The 23,395-nt window shown below is 41.8% G+C and overlaps 1 protein-coding gene across 2 annotated transcripts in view; it reads left to right on the top strand.

Annotated features, from left to right (window-relative positions):
• Window positions 1-21,594, top strand: part of SLC16A10 (solute carrier family 16 member 10) — a 114,250-nt gene extending 92,656 nt beyond the window's left edge. The window contains exons 4-7 of one of the 2 annotated variants that reach the window (XM_078054862.1): window positions 9,511-9,654; window positions 18,001-18,229; window positions 19,199-19,314; window positions 20,569-21,594. In XM_078054862.1, coding sequence (XP_077910988.1) covers window positions 9,511-9,654; window positions 18,001-18,229; window positions 19,199-19,314; window positions 20,569-20,847 — 768 coding nt within the window. In that variant the 3' untranslated portion in view covers window positions 20,848-21,594. The remainder of the gene's footprint in view (window positions 1-9,510; window positions 9,655-18,000; window positions 18,230-19,198; window positions 19,315-20,568) is intronic. The other variant, XM_078054863.1, reaches the window with a different exon arrangement.
• The last annotated feature ends 1,801 nt before the right edge of the window (window positions 21,595-23,395 follow it).

Raw genomic sequence — 23,395 nt, 5'->3', positions numbered from 1 at the left:
AACTCCTTCACAGACAGATACTCTTTTCTTGTTTTTGTTTTTAACAAGAGGAGGGGAGGGGTGGGGAGAGGCGGAGGGAGAGGGAGAGAATCCCAAGCAGCCTCCACACCTAGCACAGAGGGCTCAATCTCACGACCCCGAGATCATGACCTAAGCCAAAATCAAGAGTTGGAAGCTTAGCCAACTGAGCCCCGACCCGCCTCCAGACAGACACTGTCTTAATTCACAGTGCAAATTAGCTGGGAACCAAGGGTCTCAGAGAGTGCTGAATCTGTGCCAGGAATGAGAGTCCAAGAAGGCGACTGTTTCGAATCAAATTTGGATTTAGGTGGAATGAATAAATTTAAATAAACCAACAGATTAAATATCTTTAATTGATCAGGAAGGACTAGAACAGTTTTTGATAATTTGTGAAATATCTGGCATAGAAATTGTCAGGGTCACTAAACTTCAAGTTACTCCAAAACCCTAGTGATTTATTTTCTCTTTTAAGTTGAAGTCCACCTTCTAAAGGATTATTTGAACTGGCATCTAAATCCAAATTGGTTTTGATTGATAATTCCTCTAGAACATTTTGCCAAATCGAGATCTGATCTAATTAATGCTATGTCAGGGATGGACTATTTATCTTTTCTGTTTTGGTTTTTTTTTTTAATCTCAGGGAAATTATTTTTTTAGAAAAGGAAAAATAAATGCTTTTAGGGTTAGAAAATGTTTTCAAAATCAGATCAGGGTTTTTTGAGCCATCAGCCATCTTTCTTCCTTCTGAACTCTTCTGTTTCTGCTCCTTGGTGGCTGTTAAGTAACCTTCACTCTGGAAACTCTTCCCTCTATTTTCTCAGTCCTGACCTTTACGAGTCTTAACAGGGCCACATGTGATAACACACCACAGAAGCCCATCGTGGCGAAATGGAAAGACTGGCCGTTTAAGAAAACAAGCAGCGCCAGCTCCCTGTGCCTCCGAAAGGCCTGTCAGGCCAAAGGTCTGCTCCCTACCTGGTCAGCTGCTGAGGAGGCAGTTGGTACCTGCTCGGCAGGTGTCGTCACAACAGAAACATCTTCGTAGTAAAGCTGGGCTTTACTGGGCTGCCTGAAGATGGTAGCTCTTAAAAATGTTGTTAGGCAAAGAATTTTATGTTTTCACTTCAAATCTTAGCGCTGTTTTATTCTCAAAGCACAGTTGATCAGATTTAACAAGCTAAAACGACATTTGAGGCTGACCTAATCAAGGAGTATCTTTTAATAGCCATAAAGTTCTATTTCAACATTATTATGATATAAAGGGCTTAATTTTATGATTCCAAATCTGTGAGTGTAGTTTTCTTCCACCTTTGATCACCTCAGTGGGCTTGCTGGTGTACAGGGCACATGTAAAAAACCTAAGTGAATGCCCCACTTGTTTTAATTTACTTCCTTTTCTTTTCTTAGCAGAAACAGAGAGAGAGAAAACACAGTTGCTTGAAAAAGACAGAAAAAAAAAAAGACCAAATCCTATTTCCTATTCAGATTTCTATTCATCTTACTTTGAAGTCAAAGGGTAAAGTTTTGATTTGCAACAAATTCTAAGATTATCCATTAACTACTCTAGCAGAGTTTCTGCTCCCTTTCTAATTTTTAAAGGGGCCAGGCTCTTTTCTTTGAGTTTGTCTTTAAAAAGTATATTTTCAGCAGAACAGTCTTTTAGAGTGATGGAATAGCTTTTCAAATACTGAATGGATGTGTTAGAAACTAAATTGCATGCAAGTGAGAAGCAACAGGCTGAAGCTGTTAATCTCTGGAGTGAAGAGCAAGTGAGTAGAAGTGCTCTGAACTCTGAATCCCTGTTGGAAAGTAGGGAGGCTGCAGAAATCATTATTACAAAACCACTGAAAATATTGTGCAGCGTTTACTACCCCATTTTTGGAGGTAGCATGTAACGTAAGAGATACAGGTCCCATGACCTGGCCACAAGAGTTTATTCTCCTAGGGACAGAATGAGTGCCTATTGTCCAGTTTGATGATGTGGACGTGAAGAGGAAGGGCAGAAGGGCAGAGAAGCAGAATCCTCACAGGCAAGGACAGATGAGGGCTGCATTACTGCATTGCTGGAATCAGTTTCTCTCTCAAAGGGCACAGTAACCACAACACCCGTGGAGGACAAATACTGTTGATTTTTCCCGCCCAGTTCTGCAGAGGTAGCTGAAGCTCTGTTAGTGCCACAGCCGGCCGTGCTCTGTTGGAGCTCTTTCTGTCTTGCTTTCCTGGCCTCCCTACATTACTGCCTTTTGTTGTTGTTTTTTTTAGCACTCCGAACTTGACTCAGCAGCTGTTACCGCACGTCCAGCATCAGAAATAGTTATCTTGAAGTGTCCCGTAGTTCCTCTTCTTTATTCCCCAAAGATATATAGTCTAACCTCTAGGTACAAAAGTTTGATCATCTTCTTTATGTAATAAGTTACATAAATGTTACATAAAAGACATTAAGCAAAAACCACCCTTCCCTTTAAAAAGTTGGAGGCAAGGGCAGTTGAGGCTAAAGACCATCATGGCATCGGCCAAATCACACACTTTTAGAAAACAACTATAGGTAATGATCAGACCTTTTTGACCAATAACCTTCTTGCTTTGCTGGTATGTACCACCACTGGGTTTCAAGGGTTTCTACAAATAAAGTGATTTAGGGTTCCCTCCTATTGGGTAGTCTTCTGTTGTGCAACTATTTGTCAAGGACAAGTGGGGGTTTCTAATGCCCTTACATCAGCTTTATTGGAGCTGGTTTTATACTATGGCCACCCATTTAATTTCCTTCATGGTTGCCTAAAAGCCAGAGGACTCAGCCTGGATTCTCCATGGGAGAACATTATGTCTTACGTCTCCCTGTGTCTGGGACCGTGGCTTCTCTGTAGGGGAGAGATGGAGAGGTCCCCCAGCAAGATGACTTTCTTACACTCCTGCCCCAGCCTCTCAAAAAGGAATCTGTGTCTGGGCTCTAGTGAGGGGAGAGGAACCTCACCCGTCAGTTGGCTGGTCAGAGACGTGTCATCCGTGGATATAGGTTGAATCACCGTTTACTTGAAGTGGGGATGGTTGGGAGGAAGGGCAAACTGTGAACTACTTTGTCTTTTTTTTCTTTCTTTCACCCATGATGTAGAATGAGCAGATATTTAGGGATATGAGTTTGTGGTTACTATGGATAACAAAATCCAAAAATGGCTTCTGTGGTTAACAAAAGTTGTTGCTCAAATGATGAAAAATGTTTCAGGAGCAGGTAGCATTCAAACTGTCAGCAAGGTTTTGGTAATCTCTGAGAGATGTGCAGCCCTGGAGTAAACACATGTTTGAGAACAGAAATAAAAGACTAACTCCTGCCTGGAAGGCACTTACACATTCAGATAAAGTCTACTTGAAACAACTGCTCTACAAAATGATGTTATTCCTTATGCACTAGTGGCCTCTGTTTTAAGCTCTGTATTGGTTTAAAAAATTAGATTAGGGGTGTCTGGGTGGCTCAGTTGGTTGAGTGTCCAGCTCATGATCTCATGGTCCTACGATCAAGCCCCACCTTGGGCTCTGTACTCAGTGGGGAGTCTGCTTGAGAGTCTCTCTCTCCCTCTCTTTCTCTCTCTCTAAAGCTTTAAAAAAATGCTCATTAAAAAAAAGTGAGATTAAGGGGCGCCTGGGTGGCTCAGTCAGTTGAGCCTCCGACTCTTGATTTCGGCTCAGGTCAAGATCTCAGGGTCATGGGATCGGGCTCCACGCTGGGCTCTGCGCTGAGTGTGGAGCCTGCTTGGGATTCTCTCTCTCCCTCTGCCCCTCCCCCTGCCCGCCCCCCCCCAAAAAGTTAAAAAGTTAAATATGGAAACATCTGTCCAACATTTGAATGTCCTTATCCATATAACTTTCTTAGACATATCGATTTTGCCTAATATTCATGTTTCTGCTGAAGTGCACGCCAGTCTCCAGAGGATGAGACATAGGCAGAGATTCATAAAATGATGTGCAGCAATCATGGGAGGCCCAGGCTGCAAGGAGAAAACACCAGATCTTCGAGGTACTGGTACCTCAGTGAGGAAGGATCTCTAGGACCCAGAGATCCAGCATCCCTAGATTCTGTTCTCCAACCCCTCAGATTCCCTTACTTGCTGACCAAAGAAACTTCTTTAGCTTGCAGATTTTGGCTGTGGGAGGAGGTAGTAGAAGCTGAAGTTCTTGTTTTATTTTAACAGCAACAACAGCAACGAATTTCAATGAAATAATACCCCTTATAGTTGAAGAACTAAGTTTCCACTTAAGCATAATTTGATTTTACCAAACCTACCCACTTTCAAAAGACCCAAAATATTTCACCTTAATATTCCTTTTAAGGATTACAAAGTAGAACAAGGGGGAATAGTAAACCACTAATAAAGAATAATAGCAGTTTGGCAGGCAGGTGTTCTTAGTTTCATCAAAAGAATGACTAGTAAATTTACTTTTTGGGTTTTTTTTTTGGTTTTTTTGAAGATTTTATTTATTTATTTATTTGACAGAGAGACAGCGAGAGAAGGAACACAAGCAGGGGGAGTGGGAGAGGGAGAAGCAGGCTTCTTGCGAAGCAGGGAGCCCAATGCGGGGCTCGATCCCAAGACACTGGGATCATGACCTGAGCTGAAGGCAGACACTTAACGATTGAGCCACCCAGGCACCCCTAAATTTAGTTTTTTTGAATACTAAAAAATGTCTTTTGAAAAGTTATAATAGATCCTTTGGGTACTTACTGAAGTAGATTAATACATTAAGTCTGGATTCAAATTCCAAAATAAAGCTGATGAATACACATAATTATATCCTACCTACCTTAAATCAGGTTATTCATTTTCTTCAGAATTGAGCTGGAATCTATCTTTCCACTTTGTCTGATTTCACTTATGGAGGAGTGATAAGGGCCTGGAGGAATAAGCCAGTTTGAGGTTACCTTTATCATAAACAGCTGTCTTATCTTTGCAGCCACAAGTGGATTTCTTAGACCAACACCATTCAATAGAAATATAATGCAAGCCACATATGTGATTTATAATTTTCTAGTTTCCATATTTAAAAATAATAAATGAAATTAGTTTCACAGTATATTTAACAGTATATATTTATTTATTTAATATAGGCAAAATATTTCAACTTGGAATCAGTTTTTAAATTGTTGAGATATTTTGCATGCTTTCTTTTCAGTAAGTCTTTTAAATTTGCTGTGTGTGTTTTTTTTTTTTAAGATTTTATTTATTTGACAGAGAGAGACACAGTGAGAGAGGGAACACAAGCAGGGGGAGTGGGAGAGGGAGAAGCAGGCTTCCCGCGGAGCAGGGAACCCGATGTGGGGCTCGATCCCAGGACCCTGGGACCATGACCTGAGCCGAAGGCAGGCGCTCAACGACTGAGCCACCCAGGCGCCCCTTGCTGTGTGTTTTATACTTAGCACATCTCAGTCTGCAGTAGCTCCATTTTCAGTGCTCAGTAGTGCCCGTGTGGCTAGTAGCTGCCGTACCGGACAGCACAGTGTTAGCACGGTGCGTGTAAGGAGGCAGCTGGAGGTGAGGCTGCAGGAGCAAAGCAGGAAGGCTTTCATCTGTCAAACCAGGAGTCGGAGCTTTACCCTGAAGGCTATGGGAGCCATCAAAGGATCTTAGGCAGAGAAGTGTTTTTAATTTTGAACTTAATCTGGTGGTCTCAGAGAATAGAGATTCAGGAGTGGGGGCTCAAGCAAGAAGTATGCTAGAAGGCTATTGTTGTCTAAGTGAGGAGTGATAGGAACCTAAACTAAGGCAACCCTCCCTCGGGTCCCCTCCCTCTTCAGGAGCTTTGTACTATCACTTTACCATCACTCAATAAACCTTGCTTCGCTGCCCACAAAAAAAAAAAGAAAAAAAAAAAAGGAACCTAAACTAAAACACGGGGAACAAAGACCAAAGGAAGTGTGTCTAAGAAGGATAGGAGGTAAGATCATCAGAATTTAGGTAGGGGTGACTCTGGATCTCGGGGAACGGAGAGGGAGTAATTTAGGGTGGTTATCCAGTTTCTCCCTTGGGTAGTTGGGCCAACAGTAGTAGTGTTACCTGAAATGGAGGGAGGGCAGGTTGTGAGGGGGAGAGGAGTTCAGCATGGGGCATGGTGGCTTTGAGATGTCTTTGGAACAGGCAAGTGGATAGGTCTAGTTTGACATGTAAGAGTTGACACAAGAGAATGCGTAGCCTTAGAAGCTGGAAAGGCTGGGTAGGAATAGTCAGTACTTAAGCTGCCAATGAAGACGTTGGGCAGTGACAAGAAGGGGATGTAAGACAGAGATAATCAAGGACAGCCTGATAGAAAAGGTGGGATTTGAGCAGTCTGAAAGGAACAGTCAACAAAACCAAAAGACAACCGACAGAATGGGAGAAGATATTTGCAAATGACATATCAGATAAAGGGCTAGTATCCAAAATCTATAAAGAACTTATCAAACTCAACACCCAAAGAACAAATGATCCAATCAAGAAATGGGCAGAAGACATGAACAGACATTTTTCCAAAGAAGACATCCAAATGGCCAACAGACACATGAAAAAGTGCTCAACATCGCTCGGCATCATGGAAATCCAAATCAAAACCTCAATGAGATACCACCTCACACCAGTCAGAATGGCTAAAATTAACAAGTCAGGAAATGACAGATGTTGGTGGGGATGCGGAGAAAGGGGAACCCTCCTACACTGTTGGTGGGAATGCAAGCTGGTGCAGCCACTCTGGAAAACAGTATGGAGGTTCCTCAAAAAATTGAAAATAGAGCTGCCCTACGACCCAGCAATTGCACTACTGGGTATTTACCCCAAAGATACAAATGTAGTGATCCAAAGGGGTACGTGCACCCCGAAGTTTATAGCAGCAATGTCCACAATAGCCAAACTATAGAAAGAGCCAAGATGTCCATCAACAGATGAATGGATAAAGAAGATGTGGTATATATATATACAATGGAATATTATGCAGCCATCAAAAGGAATGAAATCTTGCCATTTGCAACGACGTGGATAGAACTGGAGGGTATTATGCTGAGCGAAATAAGTCAATCAGAGAAAGACATGTATCATATGATCTCACTGATATGAGGAATTCTTATTCTCAGGAAACAAACTGAGGGTTGCTGGAGTGATGGGGGGCGGGAGGGATGGGGTGGCTGGGTGATAGACATTGGGGAGGGTATGTGCTATGGTGAGCGCTGTGAATTGTGTAAGACTGTTGACTCAGACCTGTACCTCTGAAACAAATAATACATTATATGTTTAAAAAAAACAAGAAGATAGCAGGAAGGGAAAAATGAAGGGGGGGGGGGAATTGGAGGGGTAGATGAACCATGAGAGACTATGGACTCTGAGAAACAAACTGAGGGTTCTAGAGGGGAGGGGGGTGGGGGATGGGTTAGCCGGGGGATGGGTTAGCCCGGTGATGGGTATTAAGGAGGGCACGTACTGCATGGAGCACTGGGGCTTATACACAAACAATGAATCATGGAACACTACATCAAAAACTAATGATGTAATGTATGGTGATTAACATAACATAATAAAAAAAAAAGGAAAGAAAGAATGGGTGGGATTCAGAAAGTCAAAGAAGATGGAAGAGGTAGCAGAAATGTAGAGGTAAGAAAGTGTGAGACGTGTTTAAGCGACACCGAATAAACCTGTCCTGCTGGGCCAGATAGGATTAGGGCTAAGATCAAAGCCGGCCTAATGCAGTTTGCAGACATGTTTTGTTTGGCTTGCATGGGGTTAGATCATGCCAGGTTCTAAATTTAAGGTAGGTGCCAACATTTCCACACAAAAAAATTTCTGACTTTCCTTTAAAAGAAAAGGGCTGGGAGATAGACTTGGCAACATGGTGGTCCTATATGGTAATAATCAACTTAAGTACGTGCTCCCTCTCCCCAACAAGTCTGTTTCACTCCTTAATGTTACTTGCCTGAGTCCTTTAGACATTTGCATTTTCTGCTTTTGAGTTGAGGATCAGTAGGTAATAAAGGCAAAAAGATAGACTGGTGACAGGTTATGAAGGGCTTTTAATACCAAAGTAAAGAATATAAATATAGGTGTTGGCATATCCAAGTGGGCATAAAAATGCAAAATGGAAGTCTCTTAAGGGGATGTCATTCATCCCTGAAGGCTGCTAGGACCCCCTGGGAACATCGGGCCGTTGAACTTGCTGGGTAATTTGCTTTGCAGGCTTCTGGAATTCAGGCCAAAGTTTGATGTAGGGAACAGTAAGTCTGATTGTTTCAAACAACTGTTTGGATTTGTTAAAACATCTCTGTGATTTCAGAGAAAACAGTAGGAGTACAGACATGCTTTTTATCCTTACTGTGAGAACACAGATGATCATTGAGAGAATGGAAGTGCTAAGATAGGGGTGACACTTAGGGGCTGTGGAGCAAAGCTTATGCTAGTGGGTGCTGAGTTGCATGTTTTATCACCCAGGATAACACCTGCCTGGTCACACTGCCTTTTAAAACATTGTCAGGTGCCCGTTTTACAGTCACTGTTCTAGGTACGGTGTAAATTAAGGGAAAAAGGTCCTTTAAAAAAGGCTAAAATTAATATACAGCAAGAGTACAAGCCAGGAAGAGAGGGAGAAGCAGGCCCCCTGTGGAGCAGGCCCCCTGTGGAGCCCCGACGTGGGGCTCCATCCCAGGACCCTGGGATCATGACCTGAGCCGAAGGCAGATGCTAAACCAACTGAACTACCCAGGCGTCCCCTAAAATTAATACCTAATCATTATTAACTGTGTCGGTCACTATTCGAAGTTCTTTACACAGATACTTTACTTTAATCCTCATAACCACCTTCTTGAGGTACTGTTGCTATCTCCATTTTATAGACAAGGAAACTGAGGACTTACAGGTTAAGAACTTACTCAGGGTCATCAGGCTGATAAGGGATGGACCCTAGACTTGAACCCAAGCAGTCTCTCTAAGAGGCTTTTCTTCTAAGTGCTGTGTTCAGCTGCGTTCAGCTGCCTCTGGATCTGTCCGTTTTGATGGCACACAAGCAGGTTCACAGGTAGGGACCCTTACGCTCTTACCCTGGAAGCTCCAGCACAGCTTATTTCAGGGCTGTCAGTTTGGTTCAGGTTCTCCAAGAAGATATGAAACTGCCTTAAATTGCCTTTAAGAGAGCAGATAATTGGGTCCTTAGGTGACCTTGAGAGAGCAAGGTTGTCTGGTATGTTTAAAGTATGTTCTCTTCCTTTAGCTAATGGCTCAATGTCAACTTACAAAATGTGTGTTGGTAACGCGTTTTTGAAATAAGACCTCGCATAAGGATTCTTGTTTCTTTTATGCAAGCTAAATCACGTTAGCCTTGTCTTCATATGTTCTGATGAAAAATTATCACAGAAGAAATTTTATAAATATTTGGATTTGGAAGGGGGTGAGAGTCCATAACATTGTAGAGACACAAAGGCATTTTGTGTCAAAACTTGTCAATTTTTCCTACCGTATTTAGTGTTGCCTCTTTCTCTTTGGTCCACAGATGAAACATGTGAATGAAAGATTTCAAGATGGAAAAAATAAAGAGGTGGTTCTCATGTGCATTGGCATCACTTCAGGGGTTGGACGGCTGCTCTTTGGCAGGATTGCAGATTATGTGCCTGGTGTGAAGAAGGTTTATCTTCAGGTACTTTCTTAAGCCACTTTTCCCCCAGCAAAATTATCTTTATCCCCTTATGTCTCGTTATACGTATTTATTTGCTTAAATTCTTCTGTAAAAATGACAGATATTTTCTGGAACCTAACTTCTACCAGCAGTTTTTCAAGGGCAAAATTGGTTATGAGTTTTGGGTTTTCAACATGGGACATTGGCGATCAAACAATCTTATTTGTTTTGTCATGGAACTCCACCAAATCAGAATGTTTTTTGCCCGTTGCTTTTCCTAAGAAGAATGTTTTATTTTTGGCACAGTTCTCATAGTCATGCGCCTTTTGCAATATCTTGTGAAGTTCAGGGGGGTGTGTTTCTTCTGAACTTCTTACTGCGGATTGCCTCCTGGGTGTTGAGAGGGGTGCACTAAACTAATGCTAATTCCAAGATCATACTGACACTCATTTGACAAGTTCTTAAATGACTCCTCCATGCTAGACACTGGGCTGAATGCTGCAAATGAAGCATGAAACATGATCTGTGCCCTCAGTTAGTAGCTAATGGTCTCATGGGTAGACAGATAAAACAGTGTTGCAGCACAGTGGAATAATGACTATTTTAGATGGGTGCCATAGAAACGCAGGCTCCAAACATCTGAATCACTAGCGAGGGTCTGAGCAGGCTTCCTGGGCTGGTGGGCTGTTAAGAGGTGAGTGGTAGTCAGATAGATAAAGCAGAGAAGTGTGTTCCAGGCCGAGGAAACCACATGGGCAGGGAGGTGGAGGTGTGACACAGTATATTATGTCTGGGAAACTGAACAAAAGGAGAGAGAAAGGGAATAGAGGGAGAGCACTAAATTGGCTGGAGGGAGAGGCTCAGGAGCCAGGTTAGGAAGAGGATGAACACTATCCTGAAATCTACCAGGAGCCATAAGAGGGTTTTAACCAAGGAAGTGACACGATAGGAGTTGTATTTTATTAAGCTTAATCCAGGAACTGTGTAGGGTGGAATGAAGTGGAGGAGGGGCAAGAGTGCAGACAGTCCCAGAAAGCTACATATTGTATAGCTCCCTTTCTGGGAAGTGGCCAGAATGGGCAGCGCCACGAGACAAAGTAGATTTGTGGTTGCCTGGGGCCGGGGGAGGAGGCAGTGGGGGGTAACTGCTACAGGGTATGGGGATCCTTTTTGGGGTGATAAAAATATTCTAAAATTAGGCATTAGTGATGGTGGTACGACTTTGTTAACTCAAACCCACTCATTATTTACTTTAAAGGGGTGACTTTTATGGTAGGTGAATTTATTATCTCAATAAAGCTGTTGTTTAAAAAAAGTGGAGGCAGAGGGACTAGTTGGAGACTGTTGAAGTAGTCTAGGCAGGAGGAACCAAGGCAGAAACACTGGAATCAGACAGGGTGTAAAATAGGGATATTGGGAATGAGAGTTTGATGGAGCCACCTCAGCTGGGTCTGAGATTTGTGGCTCCCGTCACAGAGTGGATGGTTGTGTTGTTTCATTAAGATCAATAATTCAGTAATGGAGTAAGATGCTCAGTTCGTTGTTGCCATTTTAAATTTGTGGGGTTTGTGGGAAAGCCGGGTTTGGAGCTCCTGAGAGAGTCTCAGAGACCCGTGGGACTTCGGCATCCATGGGCTATATGGCGGGAGCGGAGGAGCGGGGTGTGCAGCGGAGAATGGAAGGGGTGCCCAGACTGGTGGGAAGGAAGCAGGGCACAGAGTGTTTTCAGAGACAGGAGTGGTCAGCAGTGTTGGCAGCTAGTGAGAGGGCAAGCACATTAAAGACTAAAAGGTTTTCACTGGATTTAGCTGCAGAGTTTCACTGGAGTGGCAGGTGCTAAAGATGGATCATGATCACTGAGTAAGTGGCCATGTGGACTACTTTGCCCAAAAGCTTGGCTCTGAAGCGAAGGTGAAGGGGAGCCCCGGGAGGGGGCAGTTAGAGATTGGGGCATTGAGTGTGTCTCCTCACTCTATAGATGGGAGGCAGTATTTGGGTTGGGCCTTGAAGGAGAAGTGGGATTTGGGTGCAGGAAAATGATTGGAAAAGGCATTTACTACAGATAAAGTAACTTCCATTGATTGATTTGAAATAACAGCATCCACCCTTTATTGAGTACTTCCATGTGCCAGACGTGCATTCTCTGGTATTCCTCACCCCAGCCCTCTGACGACGGTATCGTGGTCACTTGCACTTAGAGGTGTGAACCCTGAGGAACAGAGAGGCGGCCTCACTGCGGGTGTCTGTGTGTAGGTCCCAGCAGACAGCTGCAGAAAGGAGTCTGGGCACATGGGGGAAGGAAGTGTCCATAGCTGGTAGAGTGCTACTTTTGAAAGCATTTACTGTATTATGATCATTCCCCTTTTATTAGGACCCAGCTGTGGATATTGTTGTGGATCAGTTGGTCTTGTTCTCAAGGGTCAAGAGAACCCTCTAATGGACACTTGTTGCATTACAGACTTTCCGCTTCCTTTCATTCTTTCCAGAGATTGTGTCTACTCTGCTCTAGGCTAGACCCTGGCGGGGTGATGCACACACGACGTGCGTGGCCCCTGAGTTCCTGGAGCAAAACTGGGGGCAGGAAAAATGAAGAACTCAAGAAGACAGGGAGAGTGACATGGGAAGAGGTTGGAAAGTTAGGAAGGGCCAGATTATACAGGACCTTAAAAGCCAAAATGAAGAGATTTTACTTTAAGTGTAGTGGGTCTTTGTTGGAGAATGATGTGGTCTGATTTCACATCTTTTTTTTAAAGCTATATTTATTTGAGTCGGGGGAGAGGGAGAGAATCTCAAGGAGACTTCCCACTGAGCGTGGAGCTCAACACGGGGCTCAATCTCACGACCCTGAGATCATGACCTTAGCCGAAATCAAGAGTCAGGCGCCCCTGATTTCACATTTTATTTTTTTATTTTTTTTAAAGATTTTATTTATTTATTTGAGAGAGAGAGAGCATGAGCAGGGGGAGGGACAGAGGGAGAAGCAGGCTCTCAGCCGAGCAGGGAGCCCGATGTGGGGCTCGTTCCCAGGACCCTGGGATCATGACCTGAGCCGAAGGCAGATGCCTAACGACTGAGCCACCCAGGTGCCCCCTGATTTCACATTTTAAAGTCACTGTGGTTGTATGTGGAGGAGAGATTCCTGGGCTGGAAGCAGTAATCCCTTCTCCACAGTAGTGTGTGCTGAGTCACAGGGAGGGGTTGCATTTCCGAGAGGCCTGTGAAGGAGGCAGAAGGCCTTCTGTGGGCCGTGTGGCTGTGGGGCCACCAGCGGGCCCCGCCTGTGAACAGAGTGCCACAGGCCCAACCCATGTGGACTTGCTCCTTTATATCACTCCCTGCCTCTGTCTCTCCTTTTTCCTGGCTCCCCTGCCCAACTCCCAACCATTCAGTGTGGTTTTTGGTTCTTGGCTGTTCTCTGCTGCAGCCAACTCCAGCTCTGCCTGTTTGCTTATTCCCACCGTTCTTTCCCTCGCTGGCTGGCTGCCTTTTGGCCTCGCCTTTGAGAGCTGGAGCTTCCACTGCTTACCTTCCTTACCTTCTCGTCACTGGTGGTGCGGACATACCTGCTCCCTGCTCTTGTCTGTGACAGCCCAACCTCACGGGGCTGTGATGGTTCTCTCCCCTCCCCGTCTCCTAGCAGCTGGGCACAGAACACACTTCACAACCTCCCACATGGTCTAATTTCTGGTCACAGTCATCTTGGGTCTGGGAGGCTGCAGAGCAGAAAAGCACAGGCTCTGGAGTGAGACACGATTTCACCCCAGTTCTCGTCACCAGCTGTCTCCAGAACCGGCCAAGGGCTGCGGTGAGGATTCATGGTGACAACTTATGTAAAGTGTCAGCCCAGAGTGCATGATTAATAAATCCTTCCTTTGATTATGTTTTAATAGTCTATCAAATACTGAAGCAGATCCTGATTTGGAACAGGTCTCAAGAAAGGAGACCTTGGTTATCCCGAACTAGACATCTTTGCTTATAATTTTTTTAAAGTAATCTGTACACCCAACATGGGGCTCAAACTCACAACCCTGAGATCAAGAGTTGCATGCTTCACCAGGTGAGCCAGCCAGGTGCCCCAGAGACCTTTGCTGATAGATAGACTCAACTTTTTGTTCAGGAGTCTCACGCTTTTGCTTCAGAGTTCTGAATGTAAACTCTATCAAGGTCTTGGTTTCCAGGTATTTTCAGCCTAACCGTTTTAAATGCTGAGCAAAGAGATGACTGAACTGCATTATCTGGAATAATAATGGTTAAAGGCTTTCTGCTCTGGGTTCCTAGCTGGAAAAATCTGGAAACTTTATAGTGAATAAATTTGTAGGAGCAACACTTGAATCTAACTGTGGCCAGTTGTGTGTCTGCCTCTGAAAACGCCTTCTGCTTATTCACGTGCAGCTCATTTTTCTTCTTGAGCTATACTTAGATTCCTGAGCAAAACTTAAACAGACATTTCTCCAAGAATGTTCTCTTTGTGATAGAAATGGGGATGGATAAAACAACAACAACAAAAAAACCCAATTTTTTTTGTTCTTTAAGTATGTAAACTAACTTAAGCAAGGGGTTCTATAATAGAACCTATAATATTGTGACAGAAGATATTTCCTTGGATGATTTTAAGAAAACAAAAGCAGGAAATACATCTCAACTGTCAATGCCTTATTAAATGTCAGTGCCAGAGGCTAGAAGAGAATTAGGGACCTTTGAATACCTCATTTAAATCCAACCAGAGCTGCTATGTTTGAGGAGGGGAAAGAAGATTGTAGTAATATTAAATTTATTTATCTTTCAAACTGGAGCCCAGTATTTACAAATCAATATTTGATGTATGGATCAATATTTATTTGGGGAAGTGATGAAGTACAGAAACTCCCGTATGAACAGTTCACCAGCTATTTTCTGAGAGAGACTAAAAGGATAAATGTGTAAATGCCTATGAACTCAATTCTTAACAAAAAACCAAGAAATTTTACTTTTAAATAACAATTTCTATTTAAGTTACTAAAACTTAACAATTTTGAATAAAAACTAGTAATTATTGTCAAATAATTGAAAAAAGAGAATATAGTTAATATAGTTTTACCTGAGGGGAACTCGTAGTCAGGTAAAGTATTAAGAAATTATAAGCTCAAATATATAGTAATAAATTTGAAAGGTGGGGAGGGGCAGAGGGAGAGGGAAAGAGAGAATCTTAAGCAGACTTCACGCCCAGTGCAGAGCCCAGCCGACACAGGGCTGGATCTCATGACCCTGAGATCGTAACTTGAGCCAAATCAAGAGTCGGATGCTTAACTGACTGAGCCACTAGACACCCCTAAATCTGAAACTCTTAAGTTTTTTTTAAGATTTTATTTATTTGACAGAGAGAGCACAAGTAGGGGGAGCAGCAGGCAGAAGGAGAGGGAGAAGCAGGCCTCCCGCCAAGCAAGGAGCCCAGTGTGAGGCCCGATCCCAGGACCCTGGGATCCTGACCTGAGCCGAAGGCAGACGTTTAACTGCTGAGCCACCCAGGCGCCCTGAGTGAATTATTTTTTACAAAACTAACCAAAGAACAAAAACTGGAAGGGGCCAAAAATGTATAGAAAAATCAGGATAACTACCAGAAGTAAAGCACCTGGGTCTCATGTTATGTAAATTTGTCCGAGAAAAACATTCATTTATTGAGCACAATTGACTTGGTGCCAAGTAGTGTGCTAGGCTTTCAATAATTCACTCTGGTTCTCTTATCTTGGGAGAGATTTTTACTGAACAAAATAGTAAAGGAATAGGAAACATATTCAAAGGAAAAAATATTCTTGAAAGGTAACCTAGTATAGTTACAGTGGCATGGTTGGGAATGTTTGGTCGGTGGCTTTACCAATTAAATCCATGGAATGTGGCCCCACAATGTCCTGAAGTTTTATTCTAGATTCTCTGGAGTTTGTGATAATAGATGAGTTTCTAAGATTCAAATAACTTTCCATGTTTTTCTGCTTTTGTGTTTGTAGGTAGAGTTAAAAATGTATGTATAATTAAGACAATTAAAGTGTGGTTAGTTTATCAATGACAGTACTCCTTGTCATTTACCTACTTGTGAATTTCAAATCACTTTCTACTTTCTATTTATTTTTAGATCTTTTTGTATAGATGGGAAACATCGGGAAGCCTTTTTACTTGCTCAAGGTCACAGAGAGCTGGAACCTGGTCTTGTTCCTCTGAACCTTAGTTCTTTCCAACCTAACAGGCTGCAAGCCCACTAATTACCCATGCAAAGAAATTAAGCATGTGTTTTCACTGAAGTTGGGTTGGAGAAAATGTTTAAGTAGAAAATAAAAAGGGGTGCCTGGGTGGCTCAGTCGGTTAAGTGTCTGCCTTCAGCTCAGGTTATGATCCCTGCTTTTCCCTCTTCTCCTTCTGCGCCACTCCGCCCCCCGACTCATGCTCTCCCCCTCTCTCTCACAAATGAATAAATAAAATCTTTAACCAAAAAAAAGAAGAAAAAATCAGGACAATGGGAGATTGTGTTCTTTAGAAAATGTGAAGTGCCAGACTTTTCCAATAACTAACTCAGAGTCTTAAACTAATAATTATACCATAAAGTCATATTTTAATAGTGAAGAAGAAAAATGCACTCAGCTGTATGGGATGATGGTGTCAAAAAGAGACCCAGTCTGGAGTTTGACACTTTTTCAAGAGCGTGTTTCTTACTGTGGGATCCATGGACCGCTTGCGTCACGGTCAGCTGGAGAGCTCGGCACCGCTGCTGTTCCTTCATCCCTGCACTCCTCCACAGCAGGAAATCCTGACCCCTAGGAGGTTGTGCGCGGCTGCCTTGAGGCGAGCACCCAAGCTTGGTGGGCCCTGTGGGCCCTCGGAAAAACAGGAGAAGATGGTGACCCAGATGGCTGCTTTGTATGCTCTCTCCCTTCCTCCCCAGCCCCCTCGTCATTGGAGGTACCCTCTGGGAGCAGTTCCTCCTGCTGGCTGCTACCGCCTGTGCAGACCAAGGGTTCCCGGGTGGGCACATTTAGGCACATTACTGAACGTCTCCCAGCATCACTGTCTGCAGCTATAAAATGGGCATCACATTAGTACCCACCTCATAAAGTTGTTAGGAGATCGCTAGCTAACGTGCTTGGAACAGTGCCTGGCATCTAATAAACACTAAGTAAATGATAGCTGCTGTTGTACACGTATTTTTAAAAAGGCTGATGCTTTTTGAAACATTTCTTCCGCTGACTAGTGAACTGTCAAGTTTTATTTAGTTCTTTGCCTAAAAAAGTTACTGAATTGCCTGCTCCCTTTTTTGCACCCACCGTACTTTGAATATACAACTGTGGCAACATCTAGAACACTTGATGTGCACTCATCTTCCATGTTTGTCCCCCCACAACCCAAGGGTAGGAACCAGGGCTTATTCACGTGGCATAGTATACGGCACAGAGCACAGAAACTACCCAATGGCAGGCAAAATCAAGAGTCTGGTTCTATTAACTACTCTACCGTTAAATGAACGTGTTCCGTGGCTCAGAATATTTCTCAGCCTTAACTCTGGGTGCTTAAATAGGGTATATCTGTGCTGGATCATCAGAAGACAGTGTTTGAAAATATCATTTGATAATCAGATTGATTTACATTATCAAGTAAAATTGGATTACATAATTTAGCTCTTAGGATGTTCTAGTAGAATATGTTTATGTTTTCATTTACATATTATACGTATTTCCTATGACAGTCAAAACTTAATTGGAATTTGAATAATCAAAATTCAGTACATATTTATGTAATACACATAGTTACTTATTTTAATCTCTCACTTGGTCTGCATATCTGGAATATGTCTGGAATATTGGCAGGCAACATATTCTAAATTATTTAAATAGCTAAACCTTCCATCATCGTATTCCCCAAGCTGGAAGCTCTGTGATATGAAGTACTGATCTTGCTGGCATATTCTCCTTTTGCAAAGGACTAACACCAGTAGAGTATATACAATTTCAAAATCGGATGTTTGATGAATGAATTTGAGCTGATTCTCAAAGAACAAATATTTATTGAGTACTGACCAGGTGTAAGATTCTTAAACCTTAGATTATCTAGTCCAAAGATGACTTTTGTACAGATTCTGACTTCAAAGAACTTACAGGCTGGAAGGGAAAGTAAGTATGTAAAAATACTTATTTTATTCTTGTCCCTTTATGGAAATTTTGAGAAAGTGCTAGGGGAACTTAGGGGAGATGATTATGGGAGTTGATTATATATATAAAATCAAGGTGGATTGGGCCAGGGAGGCAACTAACCAATAGTCGGCCCAAAGTCCTAAGCATGTTGCTCAGTAATTGTAACACTCACTTTTCCTGAGAGCAGAGTTGACACTGTGCTGTCTTGTCCTAGGTACTCTCCTTTCTCTTCATTGGTCTGATGTCCATGATGATTCCCCTATGTAGGGTCTTTGGGGCCCTCATTGCTGTCTGCCTCATCATGGGTCTCTTCGATGGATGCTTCATTTCCATTATGGCCCCCATTGCCTTTGAGTTAGTTGGCCCCCAGGATGTTTCTCAAGCAATTGGATTTCTACTTGGATTCATGTCTATACCCATGACTGTCGGCCCACCTATTGCAGGTAAATATAATGATTCTCCAGTAATTTACTATATGGAAAATATATTACGATTTTTTGGTTACCATTTTTTTGCTTTTGTGTGTGCCTTACTGATAACATTTTTAATAAGACCAGCCTTGGATGACATGTTGAAAAAGTTTGCTGAGGAGTCCCTCTTCTCCTTATTGGTACATAACACACTCTATAACATGTTTAATTGTAAGCTTTTGGGCTTTAAGCTTTCACAATTGCTGTATTTCATTTAGTATGTGTTTTGGAGAAATGGAAACATGGCTGCTTTTTAAAAAGAGATGAAGATTCTGAAAGATTTCTAAATATGTATGCTTTGTGTAAGAGATCATATCTCCCCCCTATAAATAATTAATGGAAAATACCATTTACTGGAAACAACTCAAATGTCCATCAATGGATGAATGGATAAACAGAATGTGGTGTAGCTATACAATGGGATATTAGTCAGCCATAAAAAGGCAGGAAGTACTGTACCAATACATGCCACCAGGTGGATGAACCTTGAGAACATTATGCTAAGTGAAAGAAGCCAAATACAAAAGGTCACATACGTAAGATTTTATTTATATGAATTATCCAGAATAGCTAAGTCCATAGAGGCAAAGAGCAGATTGGTGGTTTCCAGGGGCTGGAAGGAGGGGGATTAGGGAATAACTAACTGCTTAATGGGTATGGCATTCCCTTCTGGTGTGATCAAAATATTTTGGGACTAGATAGAGGTGGTGGTTGTACAACATTGTGAATGTGGTAAATGCCACAGAAATGGTTAATTTTATGTTGTATGAATTTCACCTTTAGAAATCTTCTGAATAGTATAAAGGTGCCTCATGTTCAATATTACTTGGGTGCCAATCTGAGTTATTAGATTTGATAAAACTAGGATAAAATTCAAATGTATGTATTGTCATCTGAGTCTGGCATGTGAGGGGCTCAGTGAAAGTTCATTCTTATGTCCAGAACCAACACATCTAGCAACTTTGCGAACTGGGAACCTAGTCATGAACAAGCACGCAGTCACTGAAGGTCACAGACTCCCTGTGGGAGAACCCTCCAGCCCTTCCCCTGTCCCCCAGGTAATACACTACTTACACTATTTTTACACCTTACAAGCTTAGATTTTTAGGGTTTCCACGTCTACAGCAGATTATAAGCCGCACTTTGGTAGGAATGGTGTTTGTGACTAGAAATAACTGAGAACAGACCAATGACAAGGGAGATAACTGGAAACTTCCGAAGTTAGGCAGAACAGCACGCCGCAGCTGGCCTCGGAAAGCTCTTGGCTCACCAGGAGGTTCTGAGGGATCACAGGATTATAGTCAGACACGATAATTAGTGTTCAGAAGGAGGAAGGGTTTCGTTATATACAGAATATTCTGGTTCAGAAGATAAGAAAGTTGTATCTCTATACATTGTATATTTTAGATTTCTGTCTAGAATAAATGTACACCTTTTTAATGTGTCAGTACTTAATTGGACAAATTCTCAGCTGTTTATTGCAAAAAGTCTGATACTCAATTCACTGTGTTCCCTGGACATTTCAGATAGGTGAGGTTTTATAGTAAGAGTTACAAAAGTTTAAAAACACTAAGATAACTTTTAAACCCTGGGTTTTGTGGGGCACCTGGCTGGCTCAGTTGGTAGAGCCTGTGACTCTTGATGATCTCAGGGGTTGGGAGTTCAAGCCCCATGTTGGGTGTAGAGATTACTTAAGAAAATCTTTAAAAAAAAGTCTGGATTTTGTTAGAGAAATTAGAAACAAGGAGTATTCTGAATAACAGTTTTAAGAAGCAGAGCCCAAGGATCTATCAGAGTGCCAAACATTTTACTCCCATGTGCTGACAAGTATATTTAACAAACTTTTTCATCTTAACTCTCAGATTTATAATTTTTCATGATTTTGAATTCTAATTTTAAATAGTTTCATGTTATTTCATAAATAGGCCCAAGAAGGTTTGAAATGTAGACACTGTGAGGTATGTATGTGTGTATGAGAGAAGTTTCAGCTTGGTGGTTTATCCACCTTCCCCTGAAATAAGGACCGTTATAAGGACCCCTGAAATAAGGACCTGGGTCAGAATACCCCAAAGCCCTTTGAATGGTTTGGAAAAAGCCAAAGCTTGGTTACAAATATTTTTTCCATGTAATATCTTGGTACGCAAACCCATAGGCCTGTAGTCTGTGATAAGATTAAAGATCTAAGATCTTTTCCTTTCTCATATCAGAAAAGGTTTATACTTCAGACCCATTTCCTAAGAAATGTGTGACTGATCTGAGACCCCTAAGAGCCACCCTTCTTCTCTCTTGGTGACAGTTTTTTCCCTTCCCAGGGTTACTTCGTGACAAGCTGGGCTCCTATGATGTGGCATTCTACCTCGCTGGAATCCCTCCCCTTATTGGAGGTGCTGTCCTTTGTTTTATCCCCTGGATCCACAGTAAGAAGCAAAGAGAGATTGATAAAACCACCGGAGGAGAAAAGATGGAGAAAATGTTGGAGAATCAGAACTCTCTGTTGCCAAGCTCACCTGGAATCTTTAAGAAAGAATCTGACTCTGTTATTTAATGTCTTATATACCTCCACCAGACTGAACTTGCTTTCAGAAGTTTAAGCAAGTTTTCCTTTTATATAAATTGCAGATTTCTTATTTTTTTAATCTCATCCTAAGAATAGCACAATAATTGGGAACTAGAACGCTTATTACTACAAGAACCATTTTCTGCCACTGAATAGCTAGCTGTCTGGTATTTCCATGAGTGTGGGGGCAGAGAGTCTGGTATATGAAAACTTACGTCGGAAAGTCAAATATTGTGAGCATTGATGCTATCTCAGTAAAAAGCAACTCTGGAAACTGTGAATGCTAATAAGCTTGTACAAATATTTAAAAATACCTCAAGCTATAATGAAAGGGTTGCAATTTGGTTAGGACTGGAATTGTGTTTGTTGTCTCACGTGATGTTTTTAATTCTGGTATCTCTGTTTTAATTTCTTCTGCTGTTTGGAAACTTTTTACAAGATTCAAGCCTGGATTCTAGATAATGTCAGACCTACCAAAACCTCAAGTCTGTGTTAAAGCTGCTTGCCTGCTCTTAACTAGGATCTGAGGTTAAGTTCTTCTGCCTTGCTCCGGTGTCCGGGGGGCTTCTGGGAGAGATGGCAGCGCTGTGTCGGCATTCAGAGCGCGGCGTGGAAGGGATCACGGTCGTAAGGGCAGAGCAGTTCAGGAGGCGGGCATTTCTCCCACTTCCATTTGCTTCCTTTCGGTTGGCCGTGTGTTGATTACTCAAGTAGCCAGAAACCCCCCAGATTTCTGAACTTGTTTAAAGTGTAACAATAAAGTGAAATAGAATGAATCAAAGAGATTCTGGCCATCTTAACGTAGAGTTTTTCTGACTTTGAGATTTGTTAGCACTAGGACTTGACATTTCCACAGTCTTACTGAGCATGTTACCAAGTTGCAGTTTCAGGTACAAATGGGGAAAAAAAAGTCTTTGTATTCATGCAGAAAATATTTCTGATAGAAACAATTGCTCCAGTTTGTTTATAAAATTAATGCGTCTTGAAAAGTTAAAAGGACTTATAAAGAGAAACAACTTCTGTATTCCAAAACTTACTGGCAAAAATTTGCATTCTTCGGTATTTATCCTAGCCCGCTCCCCATTAACATTCCCAGTATTTTTTCTATTTATGTAGAGACACTTGTATGAAAGCTATTAAAGTTTTAAAGAGCTAAAATTAAAACCAAAGTCATGCCATGACCTATACTCATCTACAAAAAATAGGAACACTTTCCTCATCCTGAAATTATACTTTAGTACATGTTTCTTATTTATGTCTTTGAAAGTTAATAATATGCAAAGTATATTTAAATCCTAAGTATAAATGCGTATTAGAACTTCCTCAAATGTAGCTTGTTCACCTGGGAAGAATGCTATCTTTTTCTAAAGCATCTCCAGGATCCATCTGTTTCGAACTTCTCTGGAAGGACAGAAACTTAATCTCTTATCTCCCTACTTTTCCTTTTAGCTTCTGTTCTTTGTCTTTAGCTGAGGATGTAGAAACCTGAAGAGGATATGGATTTGTAGTTGTTGATGGGGGGGGGAGGCGGGCCACATAGGGGGCTGGAGGGAAGTGAGGCGGTTAATTAAACAGCTAGAAAACCCAGAAGTTCAAAGTAGGAATGCCAAATGTGGAATTTATTTTTAATAGGATTTTAAATTATTTTTGATTGTGAAGATATTCAGCAGTTCACTATGACCTACACATGGTTGTAACTTTCAGTACTTCTATATTTCATATTTAGGAAACTTGGGTAATTTGTTTTTTTGGAGGGTTATGTTGCTTAAAAAACAACTATATTTTGACCATATACTGCCCTTTCATACTCTTATTTTAAACTTTTAGAAAATGACTTAGAGGGGCACATGGGTGGCTCAGTCTGTTAAGTGATCAACTTTTGATTTCAACTTAGGTCATGATCTCAAGTCGTGAGTTCAAGCCCCGCATCAGGCTCCATTCTGGGCGTGGAGACTGCTTGAGATTCTTTCTCTCCCACTCCCCACGCACACATGCTCTCTCTCTAAAAAAAATAAAAACAAAAAACTTAGAAATGATACTATATTATTGGGTTCTGCATTTATCCATGCCTAGTTATATAAAACATTATTTCCTCATTATTATCAGTGCTTTTGAGATCAGCAAAAACATACAACTAAGACCAATCATCAAACCTGCCATTATAAAATTTTTTTTTATAGTTTTAGCACAGACTCCTAAGACTTGTCCCTGCTCCTGCCAATTTTACAGAAAGAATTCTAAAAAGAGAAAATTTACTCTGTAAAGACTTCCAAAATGTTTTCCCTTTCAAAATTTGGCTGATTTTAGAAAGGAAAAAAAAAAAGTAATAATTTGAAACTCAAAAGACTTGATCTTGCTTGGTTAGGTTCCATAATAAAAGAGCAAAGTGGGGCGCCTGGGTGGCTCAGTTGGTTAAGCTTCGGACTCTTGATCTCAGCTCAGGTGTTGATCTCAGGGTTGTGAGTAGGAGTGTGGAGCCTACTTAAAGCAAACAAAAACAAAAAAACAAAGTAGCTGAAGTATTTATAATAAAACTTAGATCTCAGAATATTATATTCATGTACAAGATTACACATACGCAG

This window comes from Halichoerus grypus, chromosome 9 (assembly GCF_964656455.1).
Source record: "Halichoerus grypus chromosome 9, mHalGry1.hap1.1, whole genome shotgun sequence".
Classification (NCBI taxonomy): Eukaryota; Metazoa; Chordata; class Mammalia; order Carnivora; family Phocidae; genus Halichoerus; species Halichoerus grypus.
The sequence above is the reverse complement of the archived record's forward strand: the minus strand, read 5'-3'. Positions and strand labels throughout refer to the sequence as shown.